This window comes from Mercenaria mercenaria, chromosome 1 (assembly GCF_021730395.1).
Source record: "Mercenaria mercenaria strain notata chromosome 1, MADL_Memer_1, whole genome shotgun sequence".
Lineage (NCBI taxonomy): Eukaryota > Metazoa > Mollusca > Bivalvia > Venerida > Veneridae > Mercenaria > Mercenaria mercenaria.
In genome coordinates, this window is record NC_069361.1 from 22804585 (window position 1) to 22817562 (window position 12978).

At 33.1% G+C, this 12978-nt stretch overlaps 1 protein-coding gene across 1 annotated transcript; it reads left to right on the forward strand.

Annotated features, from left to right (window-relative positions):
• The first annotated feature begins 8478 nt into the window (after positions 1 to 8478).
• On the forward strand, positions 8479 to 11250 carry LOC123545734 (uncharacterized). Its single transcript, XM_053542133.1, has 4 exons — positions 8479 to 8632; positions 9445 to 9513; positions 9831 to 9990; positions 11088 to 11250. Exons 1-4 carry the CDS (start codon positions 8630 to 8632, stop codon positions 11168 to 11170), a joined length of 315 nt encoding a protein of 104 aa, XP_053398108.1. The 5' UTR covers positions 8479 to 8629; the 3' UTR covers positions 11171 to 11250.
• The last annotated feature ends 1728 nt before the right edge of the window (positions 11251 to 12978 follow it).

Below are 12978 nucleotides of genomic sequence, written 5' to 3' on the forward strand. Positions count from 1 at the left end.
AAAAAGCCTGCTCATCAGGTTGTCCGAATATGAAAATTTACGTGATCAGGTAACTTTGGAATAGATTCCCTACCTGTAGGAATAGATTCCAATACAGACAGAAACAATTTCCATACATGTTTGCAACAAGACCCAAATCCATCGGAATAAATAACCATCCACTTGGAAAAGCTACTTAATTCTAATCATTTTGGAATTGATCATGAAAGAAATCCAACAGATTTCATGTTAATTGTATCACAGAAACATGTTTCCGGTACGAAAATGGGACCTGTTTTACAGCTATTAAACGCCTGTAAAAGACCTTTATTTTAAAATTACAGCTGGAAAAGACCTGTAAGTAGAAATAATGACCAGAAATACAGTTGAAATTAACAGGTGTAAAACATGCAGGTCTCAGAAATACAGCTTTAAAAATAAGTTGAAAGTTACAGCTGTAAAATGGTCATGTCTCAAAATTACAGCTGTAACTCTTTTGGAACCTGAGTATTGTCAGCCATCTTTAATGCATTTTGGCGGAACAGAAATTCACAAAGACACAACATCATCTAAAATATTGGAAGTTTAACCGGAGTAGATGCAAATGTTTAATAATCTAATATAGTTGTAAAAGGACATGTCTAAGTACATATATTAACTATTTATATTATACTTGAAGCTGATTAGTTTAAAAGTCATAGTGACAAGATTGTCATATGTTTTCATGAGAAAGGAAGTTTTTCAAACAAGATCTGATGCATAGTTTCCGCTTGATATCATACACTTGAAGTTTGCAATTATAATTCATTTTGTTCTTTACTTACTAAATCATTTATTTTGCCATTTTTGTAGTAATTGCTACAAAACATTTTCATACTTACTGCTGTAAAAACAAGGAATACTATCCAACAGGGAAAGCCGCGTTCCAAAAACGCAGCCTACCCAAAGGCACACACGAACAACACTCGCACACCACACACACACATACACACACGCGCGCGCGCGCGCACGCACGCACACACACACACACACACACACACACAAAATAAACACACAAGGACAAAACAAACAAATACTGGAATACAGTGGGGCACCGCCTTGGCAAGACTTCTTACAGCTGTATCTCTTTTGCATAATTTTATCTGTTTTACAGTCGTTTTACAGCTGTAAATTGAAATCTACAGCTGTAAAATCAATGTTGGTATATAGAATCTACTGTTGTAAATTTAAAATAATCATGACTGAATAAAAATATAGGTCGTTTAGAGCTGTAAAATTTCGTACAGGTCAGGACAGTTTCAATCATTTTGAATGAATCATGAATGTGATCCATCAAATTCTATGTATGTAGTACAGGATCTCAAAAGTACAAGTCTAAAGACAATTCCAATCATATTGAAATGGCTCCTAAATATGTAGTAAACATGCTGTATAATACTAGAATATTTTCATATCATACATAGAGGAAGAATGTCACACTGCAACACCTTCAGAACTTGGAAATAAGTTCATTATTCCTTGAAACATTTCCAGAACTTAAAAATCCACACCTGAAAATTGATTTCATGTCACATTTAATCAGATTCCATACATGTTTTTCAACATATTCAATATCGCATTGGAGAAGATTCCGTAACAATTTGGTACACATTCAACATAGGTATAAGTTCCTGATAAATATATTTGTTAAATAGTCGTGCCCTACAGCCAAATGAAATGTTCTTTAATTAATTAGTTTTTATTTGAGGCAAGGTTTTTTTTTCCACGTGGGAAATTCTGCGAAACTGTTCTATAGTGATTGGCTTATTTACGTAATTTAGAAACACTGTCAAGAATTCAACCATTAAATTCTTGCAAAAAATATGTTATATAACAAGCATTTTATTTCTAGAAATCCTTATGTCAATGCCGACATGTCGAATAGCGTCATACTATGATGGAAATGTTCCATGCAATGAATGAACAATCAAGAAGTATCAGCTACCTGATATAAAGTATCAGTTGGCACAACCGATGAATAAAATTAGAAGTTACTATTACCAACCTAACGCAGCAATCAAACAGTGAAAGTTGCACTTTGAAAATTAAAATCAATCAAAATTATAAGTAGAATAATGTTAAAGTCTTTCTATCTTTCACTCCTAAAATTAAGATTTTTTTTATAGTAGCTTGTCCATAAAATGAATGTAAAAAGCTTTACATCGCCAATAACTGGAAAGTCTGAAATTAAAATTTCTTACATATACTTTCCTTTTGCAGAAGGATTTTTAATAATGGAGTTGTAATGTCCCATGTTTAGTTTTGTTCATTATTGGAGTTTGATACTGCTGCTTAACCCATGATTTAAACATTGACAGTAATAGATTGCACAATGATTTTTCATACAATGTGTGAAAATAAATGTTACAAGTAACTGAAAAAAAAAACTATTCTTATTCCATTTTACACAGGAATGGCAGTATTAGTGGTATTTTACCACAAAAAAGCCGATATGCGTCTGTTCTTATCCAATCGATATCGAACTCTCAGTGCAATATATAATTTAGACACACCGCCTTTATTTTCCTGGATTAAATGTTCCATAAGGGGTTATAACAGTAGCATTTAGTAAGTTTATATTACTCTTTACCTACTTAATTGTGCAATTAGGACAAATAACAAATGAAAGAAATGTTTGCTAAATTCTTGGGTCATCCTTTCAGACTGAAATGTTCTGCATCACAGTGATTCAAAGCACATTTTCATGATAAAACAATTCAAGACATTTCGTTTTATAATCAAATCTGTAGAATTTGCTACAGTGATACAGTTATCACCAATCTAGTTTTTCATTAATCATCCTAACTCTCAGTCAAATGTATAACCAAATCAATTCTGAATGTAATCAAGCGATAGACTGAATCGTATATTATTTAATCGTTGCCACATGCATCATTTGTTCCATGTTGCCTTTTCATATGCATCAATTTATAATTTTATACCAGCATCTTTTGATACTTGTTTTCTGTTTGTTCTAATTAATATATGATTAACTTTTGAAAATAAGATTAAGGTTCAAGTTCAAGTGACTAAAATTAAAGATTCAAATAGATTTGAAACAGTGACTAAAATTAAATCAGATTTTATAAGATAGTCATATTCGAAACAAACTTTTTTTACGATTTCAACATTATTTCGATATATAACGATATCAGATATTAAAGTGACAGTATGAAATATACATGACAAATTGTTCACTATTTGTCTATGATGATTTAAAAGGTCCAAACTCTATTATTTTCATGCGCATTTGTGCCTTTAACGAATTTCATCGAGAAATGTTAAACATAGAAAGACATTTCTTGCATACCAGACGGGGAGTTCCGGTATTTTTACCGGTGCTGGAAAAATCCGTCTTACACCCCGGGGTGTAAGATGACTCTCGTACTTTAAATGACGTATTACGAACTACATATATGTAGAAGATTTATGTAGTTATTTATATTTTATTTCGGAAAACGGAATAATAATCCAGTACCTTGACAGTTCCTCTTTATTCCTGATAGTATATTTCTCGATTCAAAACACGTTATTTTATCAAAAATCCATAACGTTACTCTGCAACTGATCAAACAAAACCAGAACTAAACATTGTTATTTGTCTTTGAAACGTCATGACGTCTTTCCTGTTTACGGACGTTGCTTTCCCGCGCTTTGTTTAAATACACTGCTATAAGAAATAGTTCTAAAAAGAAAGCCGTTCGACTGATTTTATTTTTATTATTATATCTTGATATCGGTATGCAAGAAAAAGATTCTGTCACTGGTTATAGGTGCAGATGGGAATATCCGGCTCTCGGGTAACTGTTTAGGCGGTAACTCGGTAGGAACCTCGTTACCGCCTAAACAGTTACCCTCGAGGCCGGAAATTCCCATCTGCACCTACAACCAGTGAAAGAATCTTATAGTACTATACCTGAGGTTATATAGAAATACGCAAAATACGTGGTAGTTGCGTCAACATTTGATAGAAGACGTCGTGTCCGAAATCATTTGTCCTCCACCTTTGATACATGCGGAGAAGTTGACAATGACTTGCGGAGAACAGGTTTTCCATATGCATCGCCGTATGAACATATATGCGGATGTCTGGATGTCTCTAAATTGTTTTTTCTTGTACTTGTAGCATGTGTAAATGTTGAGTTCTGATCAACCCGGGGCTACAGGGCTTGGGCGGTAGCATGCATTTCCACTACCGTCCCTGAACAGGCGCAAGCAAACCGAGCCTGCAACATTTTCGTTTTTGTCGTGTTGAGCGACGTGTGGAGTTTCCACTGTTTCTATTTTTGTACTGGTAAAGAATCCAGGAACACTGGATAGGTTAACTACCCGCCGTTACATAACTAAAATACTGTTGAAAGAACGCCGTCGTTCAACTCAAAACAAGCAAATGAATCCACATTTCGGTTATACTTATAAAGCCAACATGTTAGTCTTCTTTTGTTACATGATTATGTATAATTTTAAAAGTTGTAGATAAGCATATGTGGAGAAATTAGGCTTTTTACTTTTAATACGAAAATAGAACTCACATATACATTGTTTCGATAACTGAACATCTGATGAAGAGTTTGAATATCCATTACTATTTGCGATGGTAATAAAGAACAATTGAGCCGTGCCATGAGAAAACCAACATAGTGGGTTTGCGACCAGCATGGATCCAGACCAGCCTGCGCATCCGCGCAGTCTGGTCAGGCTCCATGCTGTTCGCTTTTAAAGCCTATTGGAATTGGAGAAACTGTTAGCGAACAGCATGGATCCTGACCAGACTGCGCGGATGCGCAGGCTGGTCTGGATCCATACTGGTCGCAAAGCCACTATGTTGGTTATCTCATAGCACGGCTCAATTACAGATTTTTATAAATGCATGATACCATGTTGCTGTCTAAATGTCGTAGGCAAATCTATTTGCTCCATCTTCAGTTTTAGATATCTGTACACATCATTTAAATATTACATAAAGATGGTACATAAAAAATTTATCTTCATAAATTTTGTTTTATTTTATTTTTTTTTTTCAGTGTGAAATGACAGCTAAATGCACCAATTTACTAAATTTATGTTTTTCCTCCTCTCCATGTAAAAATAGAAATATTGGATATTTAAAAAAAATACCATTCAAAAAAAAAGGACAGCTCTTGTATTGTCTCCACAATTAAATAGATTCAATAAACTATAGTGTAAATTTAGTCTATTTCCAACACTGAAAGAGCCTATACTGAATTTCTTTTGGTTTTTAATGAAGTAAAAATTCAAGAGTCTAAACTCGTGGAAAAATTTAGTGAAAGAAAATGACATGCTCGTAATAATGAGATTACCAAAACCATACCAGAAATGTACCTTAAGGAAGTTATTAAAGATTTTATAATGTAAACAACCCCTTCCATATTTTCCACTCACGAATGCACTCAATTCAAGTAATAATTGTTGAAGGTAGGGTGTTGAAGAAGGATTTTTGTGCGTGAAAAAGATGACTGGAAAATACACCCCACCCCTATAAAATGGCGGGGGGGGGGGATTTTTATGTGTGTACGTTCATGTTCATTTTCGTACACACTTGTGTTACTCGAAGAAGATATAGACTCACATTTTGATATAATTGTAAATGAGATGCCCCAACACATTTTTTTCCCAGTTGTGTAGACAGTTTTAGTTGCAAATTAATATGATTATCTGCAGTAACCCGCTTACCTTGTTTACAACAATGAATAAAACACCTTATAACTTGTTAAATTTAGTCGACCTGTAACGAAAATCGCCAAATTATGTAGTCTCTACATGCTTTTTGAACATGTATTCGTTTTTCATGGAAATCAATAATCGTGTTTAGCTAAATTTACGTCCAGAAAATGCCAAATTTCTTACAAATATATAATATTAACTGAAAATTGCAGGGAGTCATTACTTATCCACTACCTTAGAATGTTGCAATTACATTTTATGACAATGACTTTTTGCGACACACAATTTGCAGCAAAGTACCCCTGAACAGTCAAAGAAATACTTCAAAATGTGTAAACAATAAGACTCCTTTACAAAAATAGAAAATACTTTTGTAGAAAAGCGCATATCTCCCCGGATGCAGAGTAGTAATAGGCAAGAAGTCAACAGTGGACTGGAGCAAAAGTCAAAGAGACACAAGTGGCTAGCTGTGACAAGGAAAATCTGCTCGGCATGTCCAATTATCCTATGAAGTTTCAACAATCTAGGCCTAGTGATTCTGAAGTTGTGGATTTGAAACGGTTTTCAATGTTCTGGTCCTGTGATCTTGATCTTTAACAAAATGACCCCAAAATCAATAGGGGTCATCATCTGCATGTCTTATCATTTTATTAGGTTTCAACATTCTAGGTCAAGTGGTTCTCAAGTTATTGATCGGCAATGGTTCTCCATGTTCAAACAGTGTGCATGTTGTATATCAAATACAGAGTTTTAAACAAATACAGGTCATATTTTGTCTGCATGATCAGTTGTTAGGAAAAGGACCTATTTTCTTTTTCTTTCATTTTTAGCTCGACTATTCGAAGAATAAGTAGAGCTATCCTACTCACCACGGCGTCGGCGTCGGCGTCGGCGTCGGCGTCACACCCTGGTTAAGTTTTTCGTACCAGTCCATTTTTTGACAAAGTCTTTTGAGATAAAGCTTTGAAACTTTCAACACTTCTTTACCATCACCATGTCCAGTTGTAGGCAAGAGTACATAACTCTGTCAAGCATTTTGACTGAATTATGGCCCCTTTTGACTTAGAAATCTTGGTTAATTTTTTCGTACCAGTCACTTTTTGACAAAGTCTTTTGAGATAAAGCTTTGAAACTTTCAACACTTGTTTACCATCACATGTCCAGTTGTAGGCAAGAGTACATAACTCTGCAAGCATTTTGACTGAATTATGGCCCCTTTGACTTAGAAATCTTGGTTAATTTTCGTACCAGTTCATATTTTGACAAAGTCTTTTGAGATAAAGCTTTGAAACTTTCAACACTTGTTTACCATCATCATGGCCAGTTATAGGCAAGAGCACATAACTCCATCAAAGATTTTGGCTGAATTACGGCCCCTTTTGACTTAGAAATCTTGGTTAATATTTCGTACCAGTTCAAATTTTTTAAAGTCTTTTGAGATATAAGCTTTGAAACTTTCACACTTGTTTCATCATCATAGCCAGTTTTTAGGCAAGAGTAATAACTCATCAGGATTTTGGCTGAATTATGGCCCCTTTTGACTTAGAAATTGTTATATTTTCGTACAAGTTCATATTTTGACAAATCTTTTGAGATAAGCTTTGAAACTTTCAACACCTGTTAACCGTCACCATGTCTTGTTATAGGCAAGAGTACATAACTCCACCAAGGATTTTGGTTGAATTACGGCCCCTTTTGACTTAGAAATCTTGGTTAAGTTTTTCGTACCAGTTTATATTTTTTGTAAAGTGTTTGACATATGGCTTAGAAACTTTTATCACTTGTTTAGTATAATAGTCTTTATCTGTAGGGAAGAGAAAATAACTCTGTCATCTATTTTGGCTGAATTATGGCCCTTTTTGGACTTTGAAATTAGTTCTGTTTTCATACAAGTCCATGTTTTGTCAAAACTATTTGACATATGGCTTTTAAACTTTGAACACTTGTTTATCATTATGATTTCCATCTGTAGGCAAGAGTACTATTTTGACTGAATAATGGCCTTTTTGGACTTTGAAATTGGCTCATATATTGCTATTTAGTGCAAGACTTACCGAAATCATAGTAATACAGGAACATTGTTTGTATAAGCTATTTATTTCTTTTGTCTGAATATCCGTGGAAATATTTTGACCCCATTCTTCAATCAATTCTTCGAATAGTCGAGCGCGCTGTCATCAGACAGCTCTTGTTGACCACTGTTTTATTTTGGCTTCAGTTTACTGGTCAATTCAGAGTTGTTCACTTTAGATTTTCTTAACGGTTAGTATCATCTCTATATTACAGATATTTCGTAAGTAACTGTAATTATGTAATAGACAAATACTGGTCTTAACAGTTTAATCACGTGTTCAAAGAAAAGAAGCATTACGTCCAAATGGAGATGTTTTTTATTAATATTTCAGCTTGTCATTAGCTAATTTAATTTCATTTTAATGTCTAAAATAATTTTAAAATATATTGCAGTTCATAGATTAACTCAAAGTGATAAAACTATCGATCAAGTATTTCCACTATACTTCTGTACATCTGTTTACTTCATTATCTACTTATTTGATTCGTGCAAATCTCTTAAAATGTAGGCGATGTGAACTTTACATAGGTGTTGTTATAGTTCATCTTGTTTTTATGTATAGCTGTATTCCACGAATTTGCAAGCCCTGGTTTCTTATGTACTTTAAATGACTTTTACCGAGGTCCAATCAAATGGCAAATTGAAATATACTAGCAAGTTTTCTTCAAGGAAGCACTTGACCGAACAGGATTCAGATCTTAAAAAAGCAGAAATAAGACATGCACTTCCTACAACAAATCACGATATGTAAGATGAGGTACTATTAAAGAAATCGTTCTACCTTCTTACTGATATAAGTCAATATCGGCGAAAGTTACTGATACAGGGATATCGACAATTACAACAGTGATTATGGTAAGTTTAACTAAAATCATTCTGCAAATATATATCATATATGTTCATTGTAGTAATAAGGTAGCGCAAAATATTTGTCTAGCACCTCAACGCTTTAATACATACATTTTATAGGTTCTGTAAAATTTAATTTCAAATATTTGGCATAAAATATTTTATTACAAGATACTTTAATTATTAACTTCAATCATAAGCGGAAATGGCGTGGATGATTTGACACGTTTGGTATTGTAATTATGAAGAAATTATTTTCCTTATGAATTGTCGTCGGAATTTTAATTCTATTAGATAGATATGGAAATTCTCAATGTATGAATTTTTATGTACTTCGTTTAAAATTGTCGACTTTATTTACATTTCTATGTTTAAATTTACATAATCTTTCTAGTACTAGAATCCTTTCCTTTCCTGCCTAACTTGTTCAAACTATGATGTATGTAGCTAACTGGTACATCTATTACTAGAAATAAAATGTGTTTCAACTAATTATTGTAAGCCATATCCCCGCAGTATACCAGGCGAAAACAATCTTTTATGCAAATTTTGTGTCATTTGTGAAGTGTGAGACACGAAAGAAAAAAGTAATTAAAACCAAACTACCCTTGGAATAAGAAAGTATAAATAATCAGAATTATATTGAATTGCATAGATATCAGTGTAGATAATTTTTGTTTGCCCTTTTATATCGGTAAGTTAACACAATTTTATAAACGTTAATATAAGGCCTGACATTATTGAGAATTACATAATATTTGCCTTTTTTAACTGAACAAATGGTAATAATGTGCACTTCTAATTGATTGCTATTGCAGGAGGTCAAAATCATGCTAGCTTTTGTTTTCTGTGCCTGTGTTTGGCTTGCAGAAGGAAATGCTGAAAAGGTAGAAGAATTATTTATATGAGATCGTTCAGCTTTATATGAAATATCTTAACTCTATGCATTCTATTCATTATATGATAAAATTAATGCATGCGGGTTGGTTTCAAACAACTTCACTTGGGACACTTTGATATACGTTCAAACTACAAACTAAAATATTGCCGTTTGTGCCAAATTGTTTTGATTTGTCTAAAACTGTAAAACTTTAATCAACATGTTGAATTTATACACATTACATTTTTACAAAGAACCTTCTTTTACCTACTTTAACAACAATATTTCTGTAGGTTGTTAAAAGCTATACGCTATTTATTTCAGAAAGGACATCGTTACAGTATCAAGCTTCAAGATGATCCATGTAATTTCAATACCTACGACATTGACATGGACGGGATAATCGCTAAGGACGAACTGCTGGCTGTACTCAGTATAAATGACGCAGACAACACTCTATTCGCTCTCGTAGATTTGATGGCTGGTTTGTAAAAGGCTTACTATTTTCTTCGTTAGCATTTTCGAAATAGAACAACAAAAGTATTGAAAAAAGGTAACCTGTAATGTTCGCCTATTACAAAAGTTGTCTTAGTATAATTATCAGAAGAAAGAAATACATGGTGAATTTTAGAAAACATCATGTAATGAACTTAATTACAGTTTCTTATAAATGTGATGTAATAGCACGTCGAACGCTTAAGATATATCTCTTGACAAAGCCTAATCGATGATAGGAGAAATTTTGATAACAAAACGAAACCGAAGCAAGATTATTTGGATTATTTGCTAGCACATTATGTAATTGATGCTATTGTAAATGTAAATCATTATAAGTCGGAGTCAGGATTTTATTACAAACCCTTACTATTCCTTTGTTTTCATTTTATGCATAGTTTTGTTGTTGTTGTTTTTTTTTTGTTTTTTTTAAAAAAACACCTGTAATTACCTGTTTATTTATTAATCCATTCAATTATTTATTTATTAATTTATCGGGTCATCAATATCAGTGAAATTACATGTAATTGAAGCCCATGTTACAGACATAAGATTGTGTCTATTGCAATTACAGATTTGAATATCATTTTTACTTGTAAAACACAGGCATACAATCAAAAGCAGATTCGGGGGCAACCATTGCCGAGTGGATAAGGCCACTGACTTGCCCCTCAACGATATGGGTTGAAGCCTCACTTAGACCGTTGAATTTTTTATATGAGGAAGCCATCCATCCGTTCTACTGAAATGCCCGTAATGAAATAATTCACGAAGGGGCACCTTGGGTTTTCCTCCACCATGAAAAGCTGGCATATGACCTATTTAATCTGAGGAGATAAATTATATAAGATACCTCCAGGAGATGGAATATTTCGGTCCAGCTAGTAAAATATTGTTACCAATTGCCATCTGGCCGGTGTCTGGTATTAGGAAGTTTGAAAAATGAAGTATTAATGTTCAATATATGTAGGTGATTCATAAGTCAACATGGCCGGCCTTTCAATACGTTAACACTGTAGTAAATAAACACTTTTAATTTCCCTCTTAACCTTTTATTTGATTTCATGTTTCGTTTTATTCTTTCAGAAGACAAAGTAATAAAACGGGACGAATTTTATGCCTTGGTACCGATGTTCATAGCTGAATGTTCCGACTCCAACAAGGAATAACATCCTGCGTCTATTTCCGTGAAAGTTATGTTTACAATAACAATCGAATTTCTACAGACAATAAAAGCAATTTAAGTGAATTGTGTTTGTATTAAATAGGATAACATTGCTTTTTATTAGCTAAAGGTATTTAGTTCAAATGTTCCAATTAATAGTAGTAACGTGTGCGTTTATTGATAAAACAGGATTTCATTACAAACTTTCTCCCGTATTTTCATTTTGGCCGTATATTACTTTAAAGTCATCAATATACAAATTATGTATATATTGATATATCTGGTCATATATATTAATGAAGGCACATATATACATATAACTATCACTAATCTAAGGAGAGTCATTTACAATTCTGTCACATTTATTTGATGGATACCACCCATGTAATTTAGGTCACACCAAAGCAATTAAACTTGTATTGCAACATAAATTAAAATTATCAAGGCGTATTTTCCGCCTGTACAGTTCGATATATAAATCCTAACTGAAAGGTAAAGGATATGGGTTGTCTAGTGGTTAAGATATCGACAAGCCACCCGAGGGTCGTGGGTTCGAGCCTTACTGGTGTCACGACCACGTCTTCTCATATGACACCAGTCATTTTCTCTTCTCAGAAAGCGGACACAAGAGTGTTTCAAATAAGCTTGAAGCGTTCATCACAATCGAGCTAAAATATATTAGTATAAAGTAATTAAAGTTAAGGTTTATCTGTCAAACTATACAGGAGTTGGCATTTATTTATTGAACTGTACAGAAGGAAAACGCCAATATTGTTTTGATTTTACACTATCCATGATAAAGTGTTTTTAATACCGATAACTTATCACACTGTTTGAACATATATTTTTTTATCATATTAAAAAGTCAAAAATTGTCTAGCCATTCAAAAATTGTACAATATATTGCATATGTATATTAGAATATTAAAGTGTAATATTTTGATGACACAACAATCATATCCGTGCCTTACATATGTGTAACGTGGATTTCTGAACTGCTGATTTCTGCAAACACTCTCTCATCTAACCAACCAGACGTGCATTAAGCAGTTTACATTCATCACCTTATTTCTGTGGTAATCTAACTGTTTCACTTTTTTGCAAACTAGCTTAAATCATATGAATTCGAAATGTATACTTGACGCTCATATGTTTAAAAGAATGATTTATTTTTTAATCATAATTTTCAAACTGAACTACTGAATGAATTAATGGCACTGTGTGTGATTAGAATTGAATCCCCAATGTGACTTTTTCCTGGCTTAATTTTTTTAAAATGGGTTAGAACTTTAATGCATTGTTTATTAAATTTTCTAGAAGTATATATTTTGCTGTATTTATTCGAACGTTTAGCAGAAATTTGTTGACTTTATTTAAGTATGGAAAGTATCCTATTGGTCTCAAACTAAAAATAATACAAGTACTTGTCTTAACATTTTCCTAAAATGATACGATACGGAAGTGCACGTAATGCATAACATGTATATATAGAAGTTAATCAGTTTTCGAGGAAAGGATATAATTAAATTTATACATCGATCATTCATGAAAACGTAGGGTTACCAAAATAAAAGTACACAGGAAAACATTCTACATCATTTCCGTCACGCAGAATAGATCAGACGTTTTAAAAATAGCACAAAAAATGTTACTGTTCTCATAATAACCCCCGAAAAAAACACTTTGAAGAGCGATTTTAAAATCATTTAATCAGCAAGATGACAACGAACGACAATGGCTGTCACCATTTTGCTACAAGGAGTGACTTCACTATAACTCTAAGATACTGCTGTCAAGGGGCAGATACTTGTA